General features: G+C 46.0%; 2 protein-coding genes across 2 annotated transcripts in view; both read left to right on the top strand.

The window, feature by feature from the left end:
* LOC137321498 (putative uncharacterized protein C6orf183) lies at positions 1-25,179 on the top strand. Its single transcript, XM_067983890.1, has 8 exons — positions 1-170; positions 2,337-2,508; positions 3,625-3,697; positions 6,962-7,072; positions 8,174-8,287; positions 9,232-9,426; positions 19,412-19,577; positions 24,689-25,179. Exons 2-8 carry the CDS (start codon positions 2,372-2,374, stop codon positions 24,805-24,807), a joined length of 915 nt encoding a protein of 304 aa, XP_067839991.1. The 5' UTR covers positions 1-170; positions 2,337-2,371; the 3' UTR covers positions 24,808-25,179.
* A 50-nt stretch (positions 25,180-25,229) lies between these two features.
* The window catches only part of si:ch73-242m19.1 (uncharacterized), a 139,937-nt gene continuing 138,352 nt past the window's right edge, over positions 25,230-26,814 (top strand). Inside the window, exon 1 of the mRNA XM_067985017.1 lies at positions 25,230-25,381. Coding sequence (XP_067841118.1) covers positions 25,364-25,381 — 18 coding nt within the window. The 5' untranslated portion in view covers positions 25,230-25,363. The remainder of the gene's footprint in view (positions 25,382-26,814) is intronic.

Raw genomic sequence — 26,814 nt, forward strand, 5'->3', positions numbered from 1 at the left:
GATAGAGTAAAACAGATTAAAATGCTGGTTTGCAATGTATTATTCACGTGATTCCCGATGCAAAAAGCAAACCCTTGTTGCTATTCAGCAAAGGACTTTTACCTCCAAGTGATGAGCCGGGTTTGCTTAATGGTCGCAGGAACTTGCAACGACTCCAGTTGATAATACAGGTAGAATCTGAGAGTTAAAAGGCTTAAAACGAAAATAGAGGCTGCTCAATGACTGACTGTTGCCTGGTCATTTGAGCCCAGCGATTTTAACTGTTTTAAATACACTGAGGTTGTCTAATACTTATTTATAACAATTAGAATAAAGCGCCTTTTGAAAAAGATTTCAAATGTATTAAGAGCCGCAGTGACATTACGGAAGTATTTTGGTTATCGCCGTTGTGTTGTCGCTGTGTTTTGATAATCAGTATTATTTTGGATAGGGAAATACAGAGAACTTTCCATACCACTCCTAGTCCAAGCCTTGGCTCAGTGGTAGCACTCTCGCCTCTGAGCCCAGGAGATTCTGGGTTCAAGTTCCACTCCAGCGACTTGAATCTAAAATCTAGGCTGACACCTGTACTCTATGCCCCCGTTTATAAAATCTAAAATACTGTTGGGCTTTTTAGGGCTTGATTTATATATTGTTAAATTGTCTCTGCCTTCCTGTCAGGCTGGCTCGGTGGTGACACTCTCACCTCTGAGTCAGAAGGTTGTGGGTTCAAGTCCCACTCCAGAGACAAGAGCACATAATCTAGGCTGACACTTTTTAATGCAGTACTGAGGGAGTGCTGCATTATCGAAGGTGCCGTTTGTCGGATGAGATGTTAAACCAAGACCCTGTCTCCCCTCTGAGGTGGACGTAAAAGATTCCTTTCGAAGAAGAGCATGGGAGTTCTCCAAGTGTCCTGGCCAATAATTATTCCTCAACTAACACCTAAAACAGATGAGCTGGTCATTTGTTTCATTACTGTTTGTGGGACCTTGTGTGCAAATTGGCTGCCGCATTTCCTATATTACAACAGTGATTACACTTCAATGGCTGTAAAACACTTTGGGACATCCTGAGGCCATGAAAGGTGCCATGTAAATGTGAATCTTTCTTTCATATCCCCTCGCTTTCTGGATTACATGGCTGACCTGCTTTGATTGTTTCCCATTAAGCATCAGAAATAAATCCTTTCTTGTGAATACAAAACAGTTGTGTTCTCAAATTTCAATTTGTCTTGTGTGGTACAGGTATTTCTCAGTGATATGCACAAACCCACTTTTGATACAAATTGTGTGCGGTACACATGGATTTTTGGAATATGGGATGTCACTATTTTGCTTTTGGTCCCTTCCTACATTAACTAAGCAGTCAAAAACAACCCATTTTTCTAGTTTACGGTTATAATTTATAAATTTAGCAAAATTTAAAGACTGAAAAGTAAGGTTGGTTCTTCCCAAAATAGGAAGTGACACAAGGATTAAAAAAAGAATGCTGGGAATTTGAAATAAAAACAAAGTGCTGGAAATGCACAGCTGGTCAGTAGGCATCTGAAAAGAGAAAGAAGGCCTTTCAACAGCACACAGGGCAACATACTGGGCACAATCCTAAAGAAGAGAGGCAGAGCCACTTTACACTTGCCTCCTGAATAATCAATTGCGAATGTAGCGCACCTGTACCTTAAGCCCCTTTCATAAAAATAAATATTTTATTTCAACAGTCTGAGACGAGGGCCTCCTTATTTCTTTGGAGCCTGATGGTTCTCTGTCATTGAATTACATAGAGCCCACAGCACAGAAACAGGCCATTCAGCCCAACTGGTCCGTGCTGGCGTTTATGCTCCACACCAGCTTCCTCCCACCCCTCATCATCTAACCCTATCAACATTTCTTTCTATTCTTTTCTCCCTCATGTATTTATCTAGCTTTCCCTTATATGCACCTGTGCTGTTCGCCTCAACTCCTCCTTGTGGTAGCGAGTGCCACATTCTTGCCATTGAGTCTGAGTTCCTGGTGATCCATTGGCGGTCAGTCATTGGTGGTATAGTGGCGGTTGGTCACTCGGTGCCTGTTGGTTTAGGAGAGGGTCCCACCAGTTTGCAGGCTGACACTTTAACTTTGATTCAGACCATCTGATTTCTGGACCAAATTCAAAATCAAATTTCATTGGCATGCTTAGCTCTAATAAATATGTTAAGCTTTTGTACCACGTTTAGTGTATATTTATGAGTTCTTGGTGCATGCCTGATATTTCATGTTAAACACATGAATGACAAGTGCTGCAATAGGTGCTAAGTACAGTGATTTTTAAAAAAACATTAGTACCTCAATCAAAATCTATTCTAACTCTGATTTGAACAGCACATTTGTCGTCTGCTGATAAATAGCTGTGAGCAATGGGTGAAACGTACAATGTCTCTGCTACTGCGAGGATACAGATTATGGAGAACGAACTGGCTGGACAGCTGACAGAACTGAAGCTGGAAATTGAAGAAAATGGAATATTACAAGGAACACCTACACGACCTTTCAGGTAATATTTAGTAATAAACACTGGTCCATTGATTTTGTTTTATTTAAAAATATGCAGCACATAATATATTTTAAGAAATGTTTAGTAAAACACTACTTGTCTGATGGCACAAATAAAGCAAAAAGCTGAGCCAGTATCATGTTTAAGTTTTTAAAAAGTTATTATGGTGCCCTAATGCATTGCACCATGACATGATAGGATGTGGGGTAGAGATCTTCTGATGTCTGGTCATTTGTGCAACACCAAGAGTATATTTACACTGCAAGTTTAGCATCATTGTGAAGCAATTTAAACTTTGGACCAATGGTAAGTTGGGAGTGTAATTCTGGAGTTAGGGTCAAACCTGACTAGAGCTAAGTGGAATGAGACTCCTTGGTGGTGATAGTGTCCTGTCACTTCGGTTTGTGTAAATCCAGTATGTTGTCAAACCTAGTATGGACCCCTTGGGCATTTTGTAAACATGTCTGACCTTAATTTTTTCCTATTCCTAAACATTTAATTTTCTAACATTTGGGAGACCGCAATAAGCCTGTATCAAGGCAAATGCAGAATACTGCCCTGAATAAGACAGTTAAAGTTCCAGCCAGCAATTTAAACAGAGTTCTACTCAGCTGGAACCTGAACTACAGCTACTGGATTCAAATTGGTAGCTTTGGTGTAAGTGCATTTTCATGTTGAGTCTTTGCAATATTTTGTCACTAAAAGCAATTATGCTCAGGAATTAACAGATTTCTGGGCTGTAATTAGCTACAACCTTCTGTAAATCTGAAGGAAATAACTAATCAATGTTTATAATTTTCCAAATGCAGTAAATAGCACAGATAACCAATTGATGCAATATATTGATGTTAGACACTTGAGGCTATTTTAGCCTAACCAGCCCATCGAGATTGGATGCAATCCTGGTTTTACACCCCACCCAATTTTACTCTCCATTGAAATCAACAGAGGGCAAAATCGGGCAGGGCATAAAACCGGGGTTCCACTCCATCCCGTGGACTTGTCGCCTGGAGAGTTAGGTTAAAATTACCCCCTTAGTAATGGCCTTTGCATCTCCCAATGTAACATCATTCCTACTTTCACTTTAATATGGTTGGGTTTTCTCATCTTTTTCAGTTCTGTTTGCATTCCAAAGGACATTTCCTATTTCAGAAAAGAACGAGAACTGCTCTTGAGGAAAGGTTTGCAGGTAATGAGACAGAAATGTTAAAAAGTGCACAGATTTTCATACAATACTCAAGGTACTACTCTACGCTTTAGTTTCAAAGTGATTTCACATTGTGCTTTACTTTTGACATTTTGCTAAGATTTTATGTTTGTATGGTGATAATTTGCAACGATGCCAGACTAGGAAATTATTTTCAGTGGAAAGTTTCATGAATGCAAAGTTCATAACATATTCTGGGCAATGCTATGTTGATATCACGACCTAATCTTCTAAAATCATAATTTTTGTTGTTAATTTTTGCTTGGCTTTATTGCCATTATCATAAAGCCAGCCTGCGGTACTCTCTCATCTTTTGTAAAGTGCCCTGCGATGTTCCTCTAAATCAGGAATGCAAATTGTTGTTAGCCTCTATAAAGAAATGGTAATGCTTCACAAAAAAGGCTCCACTTATTTTGGAAATCAATTTATTGAAAAAAGAGGAGGGAGTTTGGCGATACATTAGCCTTTGAGATAAATGTTTGCCAGCATACCAGGAGAACTCCCCTGCTCTTCACTGAATAGTGCTGTGGGATTGTTAATGCCCACCTGAGCGAGGAGATGGGGCCTCGGTTTAATGTCTCATCCAAAAGATGGCACCACCGATTGCAGCGTTCCCTTTGTATTGCGCTGAAGTGCCAGCCTAGATTATGTGCCCAAGTCTCTGGAGTGGGACTTGAACCCATGACCTTCTGACTCAATGGCAAGAGTGCTACCACTGAGTCAAGGCTGACACACTCCAGATCTGGGAGCAATAAGGAGATCCAGGGATTACGGCGCATTGAAAGTGTGGTCTAGAGCTTTGTAAATTTAATTCTGTTATTGTGAAATGTGTAGTATTTTTTAAAAAATGTATTTTGTTTAAAGTCTCATTTTGGACATTAGAAATTTGAGGTACTGAGAAAAATGGTTGTTAAAAATATCTTCAAAAAGCATTTTCGGCGATTCAATTGGTTCATCAACGAACCAGGATGGTGAAAGTTGACATAGCAAAATTGAATGGGAAATGTTGACAGTCACAATGGGAAAAGTGACACAAAAGTGATAATAGGAACTAAGGTTTGTTAACCGGATGGGTGCACCCTACACAAGAATATTTATTAAAATATGGATATATCAGAACCAAAAGTGAGCAGACTCTGGCTTGATGACAGCACAGATTGGAGAATCGGGTATGGAGGGCAATGCATCTAATTCACGATGCTCCCAATTTTCTGGCCCTTAAAATCAGTGGAGTTTTCAGTCATGATTGTATTTATACTTGGTTCTTTTGTTTCGGCAGCACCTGTTATGGTGGATGCTGACACTCAGCATTCAATGCCATAGATGCAATCAGGCTGACACTCCTACTGAAGGATCAGCGATTCTAATATAAATTTGTTGAGTGATTATGAACAGTTGAATATCAGGAAAACATACAATCAGCCTTATATATTGTAAAGAAGCGTTTTGTGGAAAAGTTATCTTGCATTATAAAAACTGACAAAAACAAAAATCTCGGAAGGGGCAACTTGAATCCATTTTAGACACGTACTGAGAATAAGCTGATAAAGGAAGACTTGAAAGACTTGCATTTATATAACACCTTTCATGACCTCAGTACTTCCCAAAGCCCTTTACAGCCAATGAAGTATTTTTGAAGTGTAGCCATTGTAATGTAGGAAACGCAGCAGCCAATTTGCGCACAGCAAGCTCCCACAAACAGCAATTTGATAAATACCAGATAATCTGTTTTAGTGACGTTGGTTGAGAGATAAATATTGGCCAGAACACTGAGAAGAACTCCCCTGCTCTTCTTCAAAATAGTGCTGTGGGAACTTTTATGTCCACCTGGGAGGGCAGATGGGGCCTTGGTTTAACATGAAGAAAGACGGCACCTCTAACAATGCAGCACTCCCTCAGTACTGGAGTGTCAGCCTGGATTTTGTGCAACCTTCTGACTCAGAAGCGAGACCGCTACCAACTGAGCCACAGCTGACTTTCAGATGTATGTTCGTTTTTGAAGTACAAGCAGTTCTTTGTGGACAATGGGTTTCTGCTTCAAAAAAAAACCTGAAGAAAATAAGAAATAATTAACTGAGACAGATGGTAGTTCAATAAACTGTGCCAGGGAGTGGTGGGATGTGGGTTTGAGCCAATAGTTTCTCACAGAGCAAGGCCTCAATCTCCTGAGCTGTCAGTGGGAGAGAAGGGGGGTGGGGGTTGGTGTTGAAGCAGAAGGCAGGCACTTCTCCGCAGGGCAGGGTGAGATACTATGGGAAAACGGGAAGCTTTATTTGTACTTCAAAAACTAAAATATATCTGCAAGGAGCTGGTGAGTTGTATAACATTGTTCTGCCAGAGACCGGGAGCAATTTCCCCACAATTCCACTCAGGTGGGGGGTGGTGTAGGTGCGTGCATGGACTTAAAGAGGGAAAAAATATTGAAAGGCAAAAAAGAAAACTTAAAAAGATTTGCATAATAAATAAATAAATAAATAAATAAATACTATTTGTAATATAGGTGAAGATAGTTCTTTAAGTAAGGGCATAAAACTTTTTTTTCAGTGCCTATCAGAAAATTGGTTGATGGGCTGGTCCATTGCAATATAGATCTGGTTACTGTAAATTGATTAGCAGACTCCCCAGTTGTAGCACCAGCACTTCACTGTTCCTATCCATGGCAATATTCAGCATACTGCACAGACACCTAGGGGGTGAATTATAAAAAAGACAATTCAGTGGATAAATTTAATTGTGTTATCGTGAAATATGTAATTTTTGAATTTTAAAAAATGTAATCCCTTTTTTGTAAATTCAGAAATTTCAGTTACTGAGAAAACGGCAGCGGAAAAAAAAATTCAGAAGCATTTTGAATGACTTGCACGGGAATCAGATTGTACAATCACAGGGTGGTGAGTTTACATGGGCAAAACCTGTTATAAATGTGGACATAGGAATTTATAATGGGGGAGGAAAGTTAACACATAAACTTAGTAACAGGAAGTCACGTGGTGCAGGCAGGAAGTGTGAGCTGACACAAGATTTTTAAGATATAGATAGATGGTTAAATATTCATGATATTTATAGTGCTAGAATTGACATGAACCAACTACCTCTGATCTGACTCAGCAATACAAATTGAATGTGTGCTGTAGCGATGCAGTGAACAAATTGGAAAGAGTTCAGAATCCCTACATTCGTTGGAAATCCTGGAACTGCCTTTCTGAAGAATTGTTTAAACTACAAGTTTTTTCTTTTTTTTTGTAGGTGGCTGAAGCAAAACCACTTTTAATTCAGGCCGATGTTATGCAGAGAGAGCTGGAGAGCTGTCTGAAACAGGAGTACACAGCCGATAGTTTACCTCTTCTCCTCCACCAGGTAACATGGTGTAAATTGTTCTCCCAGTCGTCTCCCTTTCTTTCCTGGAGGCACTGACTCTTTCTGTGGTACAGTCAGCGAGCACCACTAACCCTCCAATACTTTGCTCAACTAACCATTCTTCATATGTGATCCAAGGCAGGATATTCGGTGAGAAGGGGATGTCACATGAGCGCCCAATCCTGCCCTCGTCACATGTTCACTCACTTGCACAGGGTATTGTGCTTTTGTCAAAATTCTAGTTTTGGAGGTGTAATACTGGATATGAGTTGCTGTACAGTTCATTCCCGTTAAGTGAATAATCTACTTTCCACAACAAGTGTTCACATTTAAATGTGAGCAATAACTTTCAATGCATGAACTTCTAATTGCAACAGGTGATTATCTGCAAATAATGTCTCCAATTCTGGCCTCTTGTGCATCCCCCTTCCCTTTGCCTCACCATTTTTGGCTGTGCTTTCAGCTGCCTAGGCCCCATGCTCTGGAATTATCTAAACCCCTCTGCCCCTGTACCTTCCTCTCTGCCTATAAGGCCCTCTTTAAAGCCCACTCTTTGACCAAGGCTTTGTCCATCCTTCTACTATCTCCTTCTTTGTCTTGGTGTCCATTTTTGTCTGGTTACGTCTCTATGACGTGCCTGGGGACATTTTTCTACGGTAAAGGTGCTGTATAAATGCAAGTTGTTGTGTGGCAGAGTGCTCTATCTAAGGGAAAGGAAAGGTCATCTAGGGGTCCCATCCAACTTTGTAACTAGTATCTCCTGAGGGATGAGTGTGGAGTGGCATTAGGGGCAGCCTCCCATATTTCATCAGAGAGGTGGCAAGCTAGCAGAATGGAATAAAGTAAGATAAACATTACTTTTCTGATGTGGTCAGAGGTTCTTGCTTGTGCTGATAATGAAATCTTGATCTATCCCAAATGAAATATGATTGGTTGACTCTTGTCTCATAGCTCTGTGAAACAGCAAAGCGTCTTGAGTTAACACTACCGACACTAAGGTGAAAAGCATCCTAAATTTACCCAGCTTCATTTAATTGCATAGCACATGTGTGTGTTTAAATCTGTTGCTGCTGTTTTCATTGAATATCATTTTTACAATAGTTTTTCACAGACCGGATCCACCAGTTAGTACAATGCAAATATCTGCACATGCTCAGATGGAAAAGATTTTGTCAGCATACTAACGTTATTGAGCAACTTTATCCGCTGTATAAGGTAGGCCGCAAATTGTAACCTTTGAACTCGTTTCAATAACAGTGCGTGCAGTCACTACGAAGTAACTTGTTGCTGCTTTAATCCATTTTGTTAGATACTATATGGTATATTACAAGGGACAGAAATTACTTGGGAAAGAATACCAAATAATGACTTTGTTAGTGAATGAGTCATAGAAGATTTTAATCCCATTGCATTGCTAGTAAAAGCCTACACTGCAGTGATGGTGCTTCAAAAGTAATTCATTGGCTGTGAAGCATTTTAGGATGTCTTGCTCTTTCTAAATGGTGCAAATTCCTCTTGATGGCATGCAAACCTAGTGATGATCTTATTCATTCCCCCATTGGCAATAACATAAAATATTCATACTACAAATTATAGAGGGAGTCAGGGGCAGAGGAATCTTCTTTTTCAGCAGCACTTTACGTTTCACAGTTAACACAGTGGTGGTGGTTTGCAGTGATTTCTGTTTTTGCGATGCCAAAAATGTAAGGACAGCATCAGGATCCCTGTCTGGTTTGGATAGAAGCCACCTTTGTTTTGTTCAGCAGTTAGTTTTCCCCTCGAGATCACATTATTCCTACAGATGAGAAAGGCCATTCGGCCCATCTTAATTCAGCCATCTAGAGCAACCCTACGAACATTCGAAATTGATAGGCAGGAAAAGACCAGCTGGTCCTTCAAACCTGCCTCACACCTTCCCTCTCCTCCCCATCTCCCTGCAGCCATGTAATCTCCACTCTGCCTTGAAGTTCATTCTAAGTGTTGATCACTCTCTGAAGAAGAACCTCCTGCTATCAGTCCTAAAGTGCTTGTACTTTGGTGAGACGTTAATGGGGATTTTCCTAATGGGATTTGGTGCGAAGTAAGCTTCCCTGACCTTTGCTGCAGTCACCTTGAAGGCTATTGTCTCAGTTAACCTTTTTCTTTTCTCCACATTACAGAAACAAATTTCTCATATTATGAAGGAGTATGACGATGCTGTTCAGAGAGCTCAAAGGCTTTCAATAGCCAGAGAATGTCTTTTGACAGAAACAGGGAATCCCAGTAAATCTGTGACCCAGGAAGATGTGGTTATCTACCTGCAGTGGCTGGTGTGTCACCTACACTCTGTCACAACTATCCACAACTACCTGAGGGTAAGATAATAAAAGAGGATGTAGTGGCTATTCTGCTTGACTGTAATCCTGTTACACATATATGCTGCTCAGGTGTATTTTTTATAAGCGTAGCCATCCGATTTATTTTTATCTAAGTCTGTTCTGTTCATTTTAATTGTTTTTATTTAGGGGTTTTATACTAGAGGACTTTCTGCTAACAAAATTTAAAAATTCAAGTTAAAGTTCTCAGGCAATACAGTGAACTATCTAGAAACTTTTATAATGCATTTGGTGTAAAGCCAATGGGCCCGATTTTACCAGGGGTGCGGGTTGGCAGCGGGTGGTCAGGCGGGCTCGAGGAAAACGCGCCGGCCAAATTGAGTGCGTTGCGCACGCGATCGCGGGATGATTGATGTAATTAGCCGGCAGTTACGGGTTCCGCGCTTCTCAGCTGCGTGCCGGCGGCCTGCGCATGCGCATTGACGTCTGAGCGATGGTTGCGCTCTATTTAAAGGGGCAGTCCACCAAAGCCCCTCCAGCCACAAACTACACTCCATCAAGGATGGAGGAGCACAGGGGTAAGGCTGCTCCCCGTTTCACGGACCACGCCCTCCAGGTGCTGCTGGACGGGGTCCGCATGAGGAGGGAGACGCTGTTCCCCACGGATGGAAGGAGGTGCCCTGCCAGCGCCACCAAGAGGGCATGGGAGGAGGTGGCCGCGGAGGTCACAAGCAGGGGAAACACCACCCGCACTTGGATTCAGTGCCGCAAGAGATTCAATGACCTCACCAGGTCCGGAAAAGTGAGTACACTAACGCACTCTGCGTCACTCCGTCTTCCACATCACCTCAAACACCTCACAACCCCATCTCCACTGACAGCACTGCGCTCCCGCACCAATCCTCACAGCCACCCAACTATCAGCCTCACAGTGCCTGCACGTACCCACCGTCCCTGTCCCCACTCGACCACTACCACACACCCCAATGCCCATACAATGGGATGGCCATGTGGCACACGCATCCTCCCATCCATCTGGCACACGCTCAACCCAATCACACCAATGCTTGAAGCGTCTCACATTGTAATCATCACTCAATAACGTTTTTGTGTTTTGCCCTCACAGGAGAAGAGGGCCAGGAACGCACGCGATAGGGCACGCACCGGAGGGGGCTCGCCACACGAGGTGGCCCTGACAGACGCCGAGGTCGAGGCACTGGAGATCAGCCGCACGCTGCATTGCCTGTCGATGGCGGATGGCGAGTCTGGTTCTGGCGAAACGGCCGGTAAGGGAAAGCTGGCACTCATCACTCATGATCGTGAATGATCTTAGCATCACATGGCATATGCCGCACCGCCACATTTGGTCACATGCCTGATATTTCCCTCTGTTCTCTTGCAGGACCGTCTGCGATCGACGTCTCAGTTGAGGGCGATTCCTCAGAGGACATGCCCGTCTCTGAGGGTGCATCGTCACACATGAGCCTTGCATCCACCAGCGCAGATACACACACCTCGGTGGGCCCTCCCCCTCAGCTAGTTGGGATTGCACATGGTGAGTCACCGCGCACACGTGAGCATGAGCAGACCCTGGTGGCAGGGTCAGCCGCGGAGGGTCCGCGTCGGTGGGAGCACTCTTCTCCAGGCTTTGCTCAGCCGGACCCAGATGCTGAACCCAGGGGGCCACCTGTCAAAAGGAGAGTCGTCGAGGGGCACCAGAACATTGCTGAGGTTCTGGGAGAGGTGCCACGCGCACTCTCCACAATCGCGCAGAGGATGGAGGAGTCCTACTCCTGCATGAGGGGAATGGTGGCACAGGTGCAGGAGGGTATCGCCGAGATAGTGTCGCAGGGACGTGAAGGCATCTCTGAGATAGTGTCGCGGGTAGGTGTGGGAACGTCTGCGGTGGAGGACAGGCTAGCCTCCCTCGAGCATCACGCACAGCTCACCAATGAGTCCATCCAGGCCCTCACAACGGCTGTTCGGATTCAGGGTGAACAACATTCTGCCGCCATCAACAGGTTGACAGATACATTGGAGGTGGCCTTGCAAGGTCTCACCCACGTCATCCAAACTGCCGTCCAGCAGGGTGGAAGGGGTGATGTGGGCCTTGGCCATGAGAGGGAAGATGGTGAACGGGGAAATGGAAGTGTGGACGCTACTCAAGGCGCCCCCAAGTCTCACCCGTTGCCCCCCTCTCAACCAGTGCCCGCAATAGTCCATCCTCTCCAGGTGGCCGAGTCTGCCCCTGCACAGGTGCAGGAGGAGCAGTCTGTGGAGGTGCCCTCACGGGCACCGAAACCCAGTGGGCGTCGGCCCAAAGCATCTACCCGGTCAGGGCACGAACAGGAGCAACCTGCCACCACCTCTGCTGGAGCTACAGGGGTAGCACCACGTAGGGGGTCCCGAAAACGAATGCCTAAAGTTCCGTGAGCACACAGGGATTGCACCAGGGTGTTTGTCTTTTTTTATTTTTTAATTTTCCACTCTTTGAATGTCACCACAAAATAAACTCACTTTTTCTCACCAATGCTGCCACCTCTTGTCCATAATTCTGCGGCTTGTGCAATATGTCCCTTCCGTGCGCCTCATCATGACGACGACCACCCCGTCCCACCCATTGGGCATAATCCAGTGGGTGCAGGTGTACAGGCACCACTCTTCTGTGGAGGGAGCCTGTATGGATCCTCGTCTGTGCACGTTATGACATGTGAACGCCTCACACAGTGTGATGTTAGGAGAACCGTTGGCATATGAGTGCCTCCCTGGCCTGACGAGCATGCAGGTGAGCCGGTGTTCGGCGCATGGGTCGTTCCTCCTCCTCTCCCTCTTCCTCTTCCTCCTCCACCTCCTCCTCATTGTCGTCCTCAATGTGGGTGGCGGGTGTGCATGGGGCCTCCTCCAGCGGCACCCCTCTCTGTAGTGCCATGTTATGCAGGGCACAGCAGACAACTATAATTCGTCCCACTCTGAATGGCGTGTATTGGAGTGCTCCCCCGGAACGATCAAGGCACCTGAAGCGCATCTTGAGCAGCCCTATAGCCTGCTCAATTGTAGACCTGGTAGCAATGTGGCTGTCATTATACCGACGCTGCGGCTCGGTAATGGGGTTCCTCAGAGGTGTCATAAGCCACGTGTGCAGGGGATATCCCTTGTTGCCGAGGAGCCAGCCGTTGCCGGTGTTGGGTGCGTGGAAGAGGGGCGGGACGGTGGACTCCCTGAGGACGAAGGCATCGTGGCAGCTGCCAGGGTATCTGGCGCACACGTGTAGGAATCTCTGGCGGTGGTCACAAATGAGCTGGGCGTTCATGGAGTGATACCCTTTCCTGTTGATAAACAGCCCTGGCTCATGTGGAGGTGCCCGTATTGCGATGTGGCTGCAATCGATTACACCCTGCACCCGTGGGAAGCCAGCCACAGCATGGAATCCAACCGCCCTCTCCGTCTGGCTGCGCTCATCCATGGCGAAGTTGATGTAGGTCGAGGCCCTGCGGAACAACCCATCGGTGACCTGCCTTATGCACTTGTGTGCAGACGACTGACAGACCCCGGTGATGTCCCCCGTGGCACCCTGGAAGGATCCGGAGGCGAAGACGTTGAGGGCAGTGGTGACTTTGACGGCGACGGGTAAGAAGATGCTGCTTGGTCCATCCGGGAGCAGCTCGTCATTGAGGAGGCTGCAGATGTCGGCGACTACCTGGCGAGTGACTCTGAGCCACCGTATGCACGGCTGCTCAGAGAGGTCCATGAAGCTGAGCCTCGGTCTGTACACCCTGTGCGGAGGGTAGTGCCTCCTGCGATGCATCTCTCTCTGCGGATGCCCTCCATCCTGCTGTGCAGGTGGATGTGCCGCAGCACCGTGTTGTGGGGATGCACGTCTCTGAGGCGGACGGCGTGGACTGCGAGGCTGCTGAGGCTGGTCATGCTGTTCGTCCTCCGAGGATGTCAACGCAGCACCCATCTGGCAGGTTTAGGTTTGCGGGGTTGTGCACGCTAGAAAAGTGTGTCCTCACACAGGGGTTGGACTTCCACGCCGGTGAATCTTCTTGCTTGGAGGAGGGTGGTGGAGGGCAGGCGTTGCCCAATGTTACGGAGTGTCCTCCTGCGTTGGTGAAGGCTCTCCCCCCCCCCCCCCACCTGTGGAATGCACCTTGGCAGCTGCCACAGGCTGCTGGCTGCAACACGTCCGTTGAGAGTGTGAGTGTTTCCCCCAGTATGGGAAACAGTCTCATTTCACTGTAAAATCCCACACCTGTTAAATAAACAGCTCAATCAGGTCATTTAATGACCTGAAATACCAAGATAAATACACTCAAGTGGAACCCCGCTGGCTTTAATTGCCTGCGGGATTCCCACCAGCGGGGCCAACGCACGCACCCCCGCACGTCAGCGCGCAACCCGGAAGTGGGCGGGATCGAGGCGCGATCCGGTCCCGCTCCTCGAAACCGGGATTTTAGAGGCCCCCCCGCCGAGAACGCACCCGGGACCGGGTGCTAAAATCGGGCCCAATGTCTTGAAACTAACTCCTGAGGTTTGCACCTGAATTATACCACAAAATGTGGCCCTGAATTTCCTTGAGTTCGGCGCAATGTGCTGAAAAATGGCCAGAGATCTGGATATGCCGGGTCACAGCCAACTCCAGGAGTTCCTGGTTGGTTTTGTAAGGGGCGGAACCTCCATCTGCCTCTTACAAAGGCCGCTGATGCCAAGGGAGTGGAGACAGGCCTTGGAGACTCCTTACACTGGGACATCCTGCTTTCTTGGCCCAGAAGGGACCTGTTGAAAAATTGGTGACCAGTACATTGAAAGCGATGAGGTCACTAGCCTCCAGAAGGGCTCAAATGGGGATTCCACGGGTCTGTCGGAGGGGCAGGTGGTACTGGACAGAGTGGCGATGATCGGGGGAGGGACAGAGCGATGGCAGTCATTTGGTGGGGTGGTGGGTTGGGGGGAGCAGCTGGCTAATATTGTATTAGACAGGTCCTGTTCAGGCATGCCTCTGAGTTCATCAACTTCCTCATGGAGAGATTTAAAGGGAAAAAAAAGAAAATCAGGAGATGTGACTGAGGCAATGAAAGGAGGTCTTTCAAATAATCAGAATGTCTGAAGGCAGCAAACACTCAGTCCAGTAATCAATCCATCCCATTACCAATCTTAACCTGTCAGCTCTCCTCCAAATTTTCCATCTCTTTCTGTCTCCCCACGGAGCTGTAGAGTCTCCTCCTCTTGTCTACTCAGGATCCTGATGGTCGCTGTTGCTTAGCCCGTGGCACTCCTTTGCCTTTTAGTTGTGCGCATGCTTTCTCTTTGCACAGAACGCAAACTAATCCGCAGTTTCATGACCTGTCTAATACAATACTGCTGATTTACTAATGTGCTGTTGTCACCTTTACAGCCACGTACAAGACTGTGCACCAGTGGAAAGAGGCTTCAGGTCAGTTTCCAACAGCTGGCAATTCTCATTTGCTTGTTGTATCCAAGAGCAATGCAGCCTCCTCAGACACTGCCTTTAAGGAAAATCCAGATAGGTTGTCCTTGGACCCAGGAGTCCTCAGACATTCCATTGTGATAGTAGCAATCTCTTCACTTTTCATTCAGACACTGCAGGAAACGTGATCTGGGACGGTGGAATGTTAGGAGAGGGACGTGTGGCTATGAGAGTATCTTGTGCTAAAAAACTGTTTCATTCGTTTCTTCTTTTACACTGCGTGGTCATGGATGGTGTGCAGGTTGAGTCACACTTCCAGCGTGATTTCATCATCGGTATGAGCACTCGTGCCTTCACTTACCTTGGGCGATCTGGTGAGGATATTAAAGCATTTATAAGATATTGAATAGCCAGATATGGGGTGGTTGAGATGACACTGTCTGCCTGAGCCACCTCCCTCCAAACTGCTTGAATCTCCTTTTTCTGGGGATTCTTTTTGTTTTTCTTGTTCCCTTATCTCAGCCAACATGACCTCCACCTCAGCTTCAGAAAATCTTGGGCCGTTGCAGACATTCCCATTGTTGCTCTTCCTTCTGCCATTGGAATTGTTACTTGAGCTCAAGAGTGCTGCTTGCTGTCTCTCTCTGTCTCTGTCTGTCTGTCTCTCTTTGTCCACTCTCTCTCAATCCAAAGTTAAACTTCCTTATTTAATGACAATATGATAGTGGATATTATTACATGTCATGCTGATGAGCAGAAGTTCATGTTTTATACAGGATTCAAATACCACTATTATGTCGACTCTGTATAGCACCTCGAACAAAGCCCCTGTACCCTGACTAATTTCTAGAACCGTCAACCCGGCCTGGTCACATAGATACCTCGCCCTAGGCTTTCCACCCCCTACCCTGCATATCTGGGGCGCAAGGTGAGGGTGGGGGAGGGGATGGGTTGCTCCTTGCGTGTAAATACTCCTCTTTCCCCCTCCCCCCTGATTCTGGCCAACCTCTGGCATCAGGGTGGTACTGGAAGTGGGCTTCTCTGACAGGAAGTCCTGCTCAAAAGAGGGCAGATTTCTGACAGGCAGGCTTCTTGCTGCAAATGGGAATTTTATTTGAAAACAATATAGCGCCCCTCTTTTTTTCATTCTCTGGATATGGGCATCGTTTACTCATTCCTGATTGCCCTTTGAAGGTATGATGTGGAGGTAGTGGTGGGCTGCCGCCTTGAACCATTTAATACAACTAATTGACTTGCTGGGCCACTTCAGATGGCAGTTAAGAGTGAACCACGTTGGTGTGGGACAGGAGTCACATATAGGCCAAACCTGGTAAGGACGGCAGGTTTCCTTCCCTAAAGGGCATTAGTGAACCAGTTGGGTTTTTGCGACATTCCAACTGATTCATTGTCACTTTTCCTGATACCAGCCTTTTATTTCCAGGTTTTTTTAAAACTGAAATCAAATTCTCAAACTGCCATGGTGGGATTTCAACTTGTGTTCCTCTGGATTACTAATCCACTAACATAACTGTTACACCATCATACAATGTGCAAGGTCCCACTCTGTGAGCAGTTGCACCGATTGCTGAATGTTGGCTGGCAGGGTCAAACATTTGCATCCACCTTGAAGTGCCGTAACCTGCAAGGCAACGGACCAAGATCTAGAAAGTGGGATTAGGCTGGACAGCTCTTTTTCAGCCGGTAAAGACACGATGAGCCGAATGGTCTCCTTCCATGCTGTAAATTTCTGTGATTCACCTTTCTAATGGTGTAAACGGCAGTAGATGCGGCAGAGACCATCTTCCTCCACAATCAGAAAATGGAGTGGGGAGGCTTACTGCTGCCTCACCACTCTGACCTCAATTTCCTGCCCCCTGTCCCCATTGGGACCGCCACTGGCCACCCCAGGGTAGCGGGGCCTGGCCCCCTGGCCTGTTTCTCTCTTGTCCACCCCAATTAATGCCGCTCGCCAGGATCGCCTGGTGGAAGGTGGCTGTGGGTCTGGGGGAGCAATGGAAAGGCCCCAAAACTATTTAAATAAAGGGAGAGGACCCCAGAGGCCTTCATCCCCTCTGTTGCTGCCCCAGAGCCTGAACCTATTTAGGCCTGTCTCAGCTGAGGCCTAAAAAGAAATTTGCCATTTTATCTTTGGGTTGCTTCCACCCCTTTAAGGTTACCCACTGCCGCTTCAAATATTCCAGTGGTGTCCTCACTTCAGCACCACCGGGAGTTTCTTCTGTTGCACTGATGGGCTCCCTCGAATGATGGGAATCCTGCCATGCACGTGAAATGACCCCGGTCAATTTCCTGGGTCAGACCTGCAATAAAGAGGAAAATCCGGCTTGACGTTTTCCACTTCTGCATTACGGGGGGAATTTTAACCCCCAAGGATGGGTGGGTTGGGGGCAGGTGGGAAGGTGGGAAGGTTAAAATTGTAAAATTCTCAAACCCGACGCCAACCCATTTTTAACAGGCGCATTTGGCTGCGTGCGAGCAACCTGCTCGCTGGAGGCAGATCGATGGTTATCACGGGCGGGTGGGTCGTTATCACGGGGGGGTGGGTCGTTATCACGGGCGGGTCGATGATTATCACGGGCGGTTGGGTCGTTATCACGGGCGGGTCAATGATTATCACGGGGGGGTGGGTCGTTATCACGGGCGGGTCGATGATTATCACGGTGGGGTGGGTCGTTATCACGGGCGGGTGGGTCGTTATCACGGGCGGGTTGATGATTAACACGGGGGGGTGGGTCGTTATCACGGGCGGGTGGGTCGTTATCACGGGCGGGTCGATGATTATCACGGGCGGTTGGGTCGTTATCACGGGGGGGGGGGTGGGTCGTTATCACGGGCGGGTCGATGATTATCACGGGCGGGTCGATGATTATCACGGGCGGGTCGATGATTATCACGGGCGGTTGGGTCGTTATCACGGGCGGGTCGATGATTATCACGGGGCGGGTGGGTCGTTATCACGGGGGGGGTGGGTCGTTATCACGGGCGGTTGGGTCGTTATCACGGGCGGGTTGATGATTATCACGGGCGGTTGGGTCGTTATCACGGGCGGGTCGATGATTATCACGGGGGGGTGGGTCGTTATCACGGGCGGGTCGATGATTATCACGGGGGGGTGGGTCGTTATCACGGGCGGGTCAATGATTATCGACCTACTCGTGATAGAACCTGCCCGATTTTCATTCCGTTGATTTCAAATGGCGTGCAATCCGCCCGCCAGTTTGCCACCCAGGCGTTGAAAATCTACCACATAGATTTTTGTAACTTTCCAGTGAACTTGGAAAGGAGCCATAACCAATGAATCAAGGCTCATAAGTAATGCAGGCTGTTGCTATGGAGGGTACATAAATCAATTTGCACTTCATTATCTGCAGTGACCTGAAAATGAACTGGGACGTAAATGCAAGGGTGCAAAATGTTCCTGCACAAAATCATCGATGGCAGGATTCCTTCCTGCTCCTTGTTACTGTGAAACACAGCAGCTTCTAGCTACACTTTTTTTGAATGTACTTTTTTTTGAGTATTAACAGATTTGTGAACTGTCCAACGAATACCCAGCAAATGCTTTGTAAACTCTGTTAGCTCAGTTAGCTGTGTACTGACATTGGAGCCAGGGGGCCTTGGGTTCAAATCTTGAGTTCACTGGCCTTTCATGATTCTGAGATAGATAAAATGAGTACCATGTCTTACGATGTGGGGGAGAAAACAGGAGACTGCAGGTAATACAAGCGAGTAGTGCTCACCAAACTGTTAGGTTACGTACCTTGGAGCATTCCTTGTAGTTTGGGCAAGAACGTGAGAGACCCATTTCTATGCCCGAGTTGACATCAAAGTGTTGGAATTTTGCACAAAATCATTCATAGAGAAAGTAGGCTGTTGCATTTGGGTACAGAGAAACTATTTCCTCAGGTGGGGAAATCCAGAAGAAGGGGTCATAATATTAAAATTAGAGCCAGGTCGCTTAGGAGTGAAATCTGGAAGCACTTCTTCACACAAAGGATAGTGGAAATCTGGAAGTCAATCCCCCCAAAAAGCTGTGGATGCAGGGACAATTGAAATTTTCAAGACTGGGATCGATAGATTTTTGTTAGGTAAGGGTATCGAGGGATGTGGAACAAAGGTGGGTAAATGAGTTGAGGTACAGATCAGCCAAGATGTAATTGAATGGCGGAACAGGCTTGAGGGGCTGAATGGCCTACTCATGTTCCTATGTAGAAGCCTGAGTCAAGTATGCATGGCTGCTATAGGTTATTAATTTCTTTCACCCGCGGCTTCAATTTATAGACTCTCGTAACCCATACTGGGTCAACTGGCCCAGATAGGAGATGCCAGCCCTCAATGTGCTATAAGTAAGTTTGAGCACTGAAAACAATTTTTAGGAAACCACACTGTAGTTTGCAGTTTTTGTTTTCCATTTGGGTAGACTTTGGTGACATTGTTTTTGTTTTGTGGAGAAGGAAAATGTGAAAATGTGAGTGGGCTTTAATACCTCTAAGTAATTCTCACAGTAATGGTAAGGGACATCATATACTAAGGGAACAGACAGACAGCTCAATTACTGTGATTCCCATTATGTTGCAGGTGTTACAATATCTACCCATGTCTCATAAGATTGAGGTGACACCAGAGAAGTTTTCTGATGCCTTGGCAGATGATGAAGATAAAGGCAGCACCATCACGCTGTCTTCCTTCTTACGTGCTCCTACCCGTCCCAGTACGGCTTTCTCTAGTGTTTCTGGATCAGCCGGTAAGGAAACAAATGTCATGAAGAACACTTCACAAAGAACAAAAAGGTCTGCAGCAGTCATGTTCACAATAGGTTTCATTGAGCAATCACTGTTTGAAATTATAAATAGAAGTTGTACCTTTTTAAAAGAAAGGTAGTTTGCAGTTTCTGTTGGGACACCATTAGGACATCATGGGCTAAAAGTTTGGCCGTGTAGCACCCGTTTTTCAGGCACTATGCGGCCACCTGAGGTCCCAAAATGGTGTCCAGAATGCGCACGCATTCTTCTAGTGTGATGTGCGCCGGACGCCATCTTGGCAAAGGAGTTCGTGCAGGCGCAGATAACGAACACTGGCAGCAAGTAAAGTAGGGAGAATATGCGTCAGATCAGTATGCAACGCTGATTTAAAGGAATAGATACCATTTCAGCACTCAATACTCCAATGAACGCATTGTCTTAACCACGACTAACTGAACGTGTCTTAGAAGGCCTGGAGGACCCCCCTAACAGTGCTATTTAAAGGGACCATGCAGGATTTACAGGTTAGTTGCTGGATTATTGCTTCTGGCTGCTGATGCATTTGTACTTGTTTTTGGAGCTCTCCTATACTTGAATACTAGGGTGAGGGAACATAGCCTAAAAATTAGAGCCAGGACTTGCAGGAGTGAAGTTAGGAAACACTTCTACATGCAAAGGGTGGTAGAAGTTGGAATGCTGTTCTGCAAACGGCAGTTGATGCTACTTCAATTGGTAATTTTAAATCTGAGATTGATAGATTTCTGTTAACCAAGGGTATTAAGGGATATGTGACTAAGGCGGGTATATGGAGTTAGGTCATAGATCAACCATGATCTCATTGAATGGCGGAACAGCCTTGAGGGGCTAAATGCCACTGTCACTTGCTGCCTCCTGTCATGCGCTACCTTCTCCTGCAAGAAACCGAGAAGTGTGTCGGTGAGTGTCCTGCAGGATGTCTGGGTGATGTGCCTGTCATGGTTGAATAGCTGCTAGCGTGTGTGACCTGTGAGTTGTGGGTGTGCGGCTTCAAACAGTGGTAATATGTGAGGGTGAGAGGAAGCATCTGATTGGAAGAGTTGAGTACTGATTGAAAGAGTTTATTGGTTTGTGGGCGATGGGGGGTGTAGTGCATGGAGCAGTGGATGCGGTTAGTGGTGCAATTGGTAGGAGATGCCACTTGATGGTTGACCTCACTCACCTTGACCACTTGTGTCCAAGTATTGAACTTCTTCCTGCGTTGCATCCATGTTCGTGGTGCTATGCGCCTGGCATTGATTGCATCCCCTACTGCCTCTCACTGCCTTTTGAGCATATGTCTGGAGAGCCTCTTGCCCCCCTGCAGATGTAGGATGCCCCTCCTTCTGTGCACCTCTTGCATCAAGGCCTCTAGTGCATCATCAGAAAACCTTGGTGCATGCACTCTCGCAGGCCTGGTACAAACTCAGATCGGCAGATTGGAGAATGTGGAATTTAGTGGTGCGCAACCTTTATTCAATGTTTTAACATAACTCATCAGTTTGTAAACATAGGGACAGGACCTGCATCTGTGTTTTCCGTGTGTGATGTCTGATCTCTGTTCAGACTCAGTGCGGACCCATATTTTATATTTTGCACTTAAGAGGTGCAGTCCGCCTTTCAGAGGTGCAGGCTGCTTTTAAGAAGTGTGAGCAACTCACCGATACCTCGGTCCCCCTGCTGGTGAGAAGTGTGAAGCTGGTGAGAACATCGCAGCCAGGCCTGACTGCTGCGCTACAATCAGGTATGTGAGCAGGCAGCACGAATCTCACGTGCTGCTTGCATTGGAACCACCAGGAGCGGGTTAATTTTGATGCCCGCGTCCGGATTCGGGTTTAACTAATTTAACCTCCAACTTCTCTTCTCGGACTAGAAAGGTGTAATGAGTTGTAGTTCCAGTGGGGTCTGTGTTGGGGCCGCTCTTATTTACTATGTTACATTGGTAATCTACATTTATGAATTGAGGGGATAATAATTAAATTTGCTATTAAACCAAATTGGGGGAGTGAGGGGGACACAGCAAATTGTGGCGAGGATTGCGAAAAACGACAAAAGGACGAAGATCCGCTAACTGGATGGGCAGATAGGCGATAGGTGTAGTTCAACCTAGAAAAATGTGAAGTATTACATTTTGGCGGTAAGAACAGGGAAAGGAAATGCACCTTAAGTAGTAAGATTTGAAATGGAATGGAGGAGCAGAGGGACCTTGGTGTGCAGACACACAGGCCAGTAAAAGGGGTAGAGCAAGGCCCATTTAAAAAAAAATCAGATTGAATCGTTGGTTTTATATCTAGAGGCATAGAATGTACAAGCAATGAGGTAATGGTGAACTTGCACAAGACCTTAGTCAGGCCACAGGGTGCTGTATGCAGTTCTAAGTATTATGTTATAGGAAGGATATAAAGCAAAGGAAAGGGTGCAGTAGATTCCTTACAGGGATAAGAGCTTACTATTAGGAAGAGAGAATTCAGAAGTTAGAGCTTTTTTCACTAAAGCTGAGAAGATTAAGGGGTGACCTAATTGAGGTTTCCATGACTATGAAAGGTAACAATAAGGTGAACAGTGGTCATTTCCACTGGTCAGTGAGATGTTATCTGGAAAATGGGGAGGATTTTCGACTCCCCCCCCCCCCCCCCCCCCCCCCAAAACGGGAGTGAAGTCAGCGGAGTGGACGCTGCGCCCGCCCTGAAGCCGGCGTTGGGAGAGTAGCCGGTGTAGATGTGTTTAATCCTCTTAGCTCAAGGCACCCCGATTGGATAATTGCTCTAAGAAAACTAGATGTCATCTCCCAGATGACGTGCTAGATTGCAAGAACAAGCTTCAAACATAGCCAATGCCTACTGAGTGACAAATCCAATAGTCCAGAACCCTGGTTTTGACCTTCGATGCCATTTGTGGGTCAAGCACGATTGCTTCAGATGTGGAATGATCAGATGAAGTGCCTTCACGACCTCAGGATGTTCAAAAGCACTTTATAGCCAAGGAAGCACTTCCTCGAAGTGTTGTCTCTATTTTAATGCAGGGAAATGCAAAAAACAATTTGCGCACAGCGAGGTCCCACAGCGATGAGATGCATGACCAGAAAAACTTTTTTTCAAGTGATGTTGGTTGAGGGATAAATATTCTCCAGGACAACAACTCCCCTCTGCTCTTCTTCATTTAGTGCAATGGATCTTTTAAGTCCACCTGATAGCAGATGAGGTCTCGGATTAACATCTCGTCTTAAAGATGTAACCTCCAACAGTGTAGATTATGTGCTCAGCCTGGATTATGTGCTCAAGTCTCTGGAACAGGGCTTGAACCCATGACCTTTGGACCCAGTGGCGAGTGAGCTAAGGCTGACACCTATAGATGTGCTGTAAATGACTATTAGTGGGGCCTTCCTGCCATCCACTTGCTGCTACGGCCAGTTTGAAGATGCGGGCTACATATAGGCTGCCCCCATCGGCAAAGGCAAGGGCTGTCCAGTTCCCTAATGGACCTGCACAATGTCCTTCGCTCAGTTATTGACTAGTTAGAACAATTAGACTCGCACTCAACTTGAAAATCAATAAAAAGCGAATCCTTAAAATAATTGTAGCAATTTTTCTACAAAAACAGTTTGTTGATTTTTTTTTGTTTGTTTGGACATGGGTTATATGTTTGCAGCACTCAGGCAGTAGTAGTGTATTGGTATGAAAATTGGGATAAATACAATAACTACTCAAATGAGGTGCCAACTCAGTGAATAAATGAGATTAACTAAAACTTGTTGAACTGTGATGCATATTTTTTGGGTTAAGTTAAATGACAATAACACCAGAGTTCTTTCATGTACCTGTAATCGGTTAAAAATACACCTCTGATCCGCCACTGGTGCATTCTGATGATTTGATCGACACTTAGCATCTGTGAGAAGAAGTGAACACCCCATGAAGAGGATTTTTCTCAACAAGGGTCACTTACTCGGTACAGGCAGAATACACGGGTCATAAAGGGGGTGGGGGGTTTACTGGTTAATCAAGCGATCAGTGACAGATGCGTGGAATTAAAATGTGATAATGAGCTCAGCTCTGCCTGTATCATCATCTTTAAATTAGAGCTAGGCCATTTAGGAGGGAAATCAGGAAGCGCTTTATCACACAAAGGATAGTAGAAACCTAGATTTCTCCCTCCCCCCACCCCCCACCCCACAAAAGGCTGTGGATGTTGGGTCAATTTAAATTTTCACGACAAGAACAATAGATTTGCATTAGGTAAAGGTATTAAGGAACATGACGCAAAGGCTGGTAAATGGATTTAGGATACAGGTCAGCTACAATCTAACTGAATGGCGGAGCAGGCTCGAGGGGCTGAATGGCCTGCTCCTATTCCTAATGTTCCTATGTAGTTGTGTACTACCAGTGCATGTCCAGGTCACTGCTGTGCTTCTTTTGTTTTTCAACATCCCTCTACTGTTTCACATCCAGGCAGGGGGTAGTTTGAGGATTATCCAACCATGTATCCTGTCATGGGCTACTTTTGATCCGATGATCAGTAAAATCTCCTGTATGGAGGACCACACAGCTTAAGTGTCTGGTCATGCACCAGTTCAACAACAACTTACATTTATATAGTGCCTTTAGCGTAGTAAAACATCCCAGGGCGCTTCACAGGAGCGTCGTCAAACAAAATTTGACACCGAGCAACATAAAGAGACGTTAGGACAGGTAACCAAAAACTTGGTCAAAGAGGTAGGTTTTAAGGAGTGTCTTAAAGGAGGAGAGAGTGATAGAGAGGCGGAGAGGTTTACGGAGGGAATTCCAGAGCTTAGGGCCTAGGCAGCTGAAGGCACGGCCACCAATTGTGGGGCGATGGAAATCGGGGTTGCGCAAGAGGCCAGAATTGGAGGAGCGCAGAGATCTCAGAGGGTTGTAGGGCTGGAGGAGGTTACAGAGATAGGGAGGGGCGAGGCCATGGGGGGATTTGAACACAAGGATGAGAATTTTAAAATCGAGGCGTTGCCGGATGGGAAGCCAATGTAGGTCAGCGAGCACAGGGGTGATGTGTAGTGTCCTGTAATTTGGTAGTTGAAATGTGTAGTGTACAGTCATCTGATCATTTATATGATTCCTAACAGGAAAGACCTCAGCTCTCCTATCATCAGCCGGAACCCACACTGTCTCGATCTTCAACAAGTACTCTACTGTCATGGGCTTTGAAGGTAAAGATGAGACAGAATTCAAAAATGTGTTGTGAATATATCGCTGGAAATATATCGCCGTTCCTTCATCGTCGCTGGGTCAAAATCCTGGAACCCCCTACCTAACAGCAATGTGGGAGAACCATCACCACACGGACTGCAGCGGTTCAAGAAGGCGGCTCATCACCACCTTCTCAAGGACAATTAGGGATGGGCAATAAACGTTGGCCTTGCCAGCGACGCCCACATCCCATGAATGAATTAAAAAAACTTTAAATCTTTCATGTTGCAGTGGCGTGTCCTTATTAATGATATTCCGCTGTGACCTAGCTAAGCTGGTTCAGTATCTTTCAACACACGTACAGTACTGTTGACAGACCTTAAAAAGTAAAACCTTTCAGCAAATGTGTTTAAAAAATCTTGAGAAACTGAACAAGTATAAACTGTTGCAATGACTTCTCTTTTGTTGTAGGTGTGTTTGATTTTGAAGTTAACCTTTGTCTTCCTGTACACAAGCTCAACATTGAGGAGTTTAAACCTCAGCTGCAGTACCTTGTTTCTCACTTCAGCATTGAATATGATGTGGATGATATCAGAAGCACAGCTAATGAGATGGAACTATTCACACTGGTAGTTACGTGCTTACGTACTCGTTCCTAGAACTTCTATTCCCCTGTATTTTTTTAAGAGCTTTTTCCTATTCCAGGGGTTTGGGGAATAGGGAGGAGGACTGTAAAAGACTTCAGGAGGACATATAAGCAGGTTAGCAGAGTGGGCAGACAGGTGACAGATGCTATTTAATATGGAGAGGGTGATGTATATTAGGAGAAAAAACAATTAATGGGAGTATGCATTAATGTAAAGAAACTGAATGGGTGTGGAACAGAGACACCTAGGGGTAGCAAATACATAATTCCTTGAAAGTGCGAGTACAACTAATTAAAGCCATAATCGTTTGGGTTTTATAAATACTGGAACCGCGTATAGAAGTGAAGATGTCGTGATAAGTTGTACAAGGCATTGGTTAGATAACAAATGGAGTACTGTGTGCGGTTTTGGGAACCCTCTCATAGAAAAGACATTAAAGTCATAGAGGGCGTGCAGCATAGATTCCAAATGCTGTTCCCCATGCCCACTGGTACATATGTTTCTAGGTGGAAATTTTAATTTAAATTGCTGCATTCCTGTTTTACTTCACAATTGACAGAAAACAGAAAAAATAAGTGTCATTTTGACCTATCCATCATCAACAGAACAACCACATCATCACTTTCCTAAAGGCTTCATCAACAGTAACACTTTTTTTTCTCCCCTTCACAGAGGTTCTCCCCTCCCCCCCCCCCCCTTTATAGGAGCACCCTTCACCCCCTCCCCCATTCAGTGACAATCTCCCTCCCCAGCACTCCCATCGCTGCCAATTCACAGAGACACTCTACTCCCTTGATGTGCTCCTTACTGTCTGCAGGGCATGGCTGCTGCACCTGTCTGACAGTTCTGCTTCATTCCAGGATCAGGCTGTCCTTCGGAAGGGAATGCCTGCTTGACAGTGATTGGACAGTGATTGCATCATTTCATGTAGAGACACCTCCAAGCACTTCACCCAATGTATTATTTTCGAAGTGCAGTGACTGTTGTCGTAGGGTGACAGGGTGTCAATGGTGCTGTTCCTTGAGGCATTATTAGTATGCGTTGTACGTATCATAGGATATAGTATTAAATTTCCCTCCTTTTTTTTGGCAACACATTTGGTCTTGGTCTTGGTCTGGCACCTCCATGTACCAATATAACAGAGCTCAAAAGCTCAGCAGACGGGAAATCAAACCCATGTCCCACCTCCCTGTGGTGCTACATGTTGGTGTTCCAATGCGCTGTACCACTTTGCTGCTTGAACCAGTTTTTCTTCTTGAGTCAGCTTCTCTTGCATTAGAAAAGTACCGAGGCATTATTTGGTGCTTCCATCGGATGTTGCAGTTAAGATGGGAACATGCTTCTTAAAGAATTACAGTTACAAAGATCTTTCATATCATTCAATGATGCCTTCATATGCTTAATGCCACCTCTAT

This window comes from Heptranchias perlo, chromosome 5 (assembly GCF_035084215.1).
Source record: "Heptranchias perlo isolate sHepPer1 chromosome 5, sHepPer1.hap1, whole genome shotgun sequence".
NCBI lineage: Eukaryota > Metazoa > Chordata > Chondrichthyes > Hexanchiformes > Hexanchidae > Heptranchias > Heptranchias perlo.

Excerpts from the sequence above, each read along its gene's own strand:
- LOC137321498 (XM_067983890.1), top strand. The coding sequence starts at position 2,372 with ATGGGTGAAACGTACAATGTCTCTGCTACTGCGAGGATACAGATTATG. Across the intron at positions 2,509-3,624 it reads ACACCTACACGACCTTTCAG|TTCTGTTTGCATTCCAAAGG; the intron begins GTAATATTTAGT and ends CATCTTTTTCAG. Across the intron at positions 7,073-8,173 it reads TACCTCTTCTCCTCCACCAG|TTTTTCACAGACCGGATCCA; the intron begins GTAACATGGTGT and ends TTTTTACAATAG.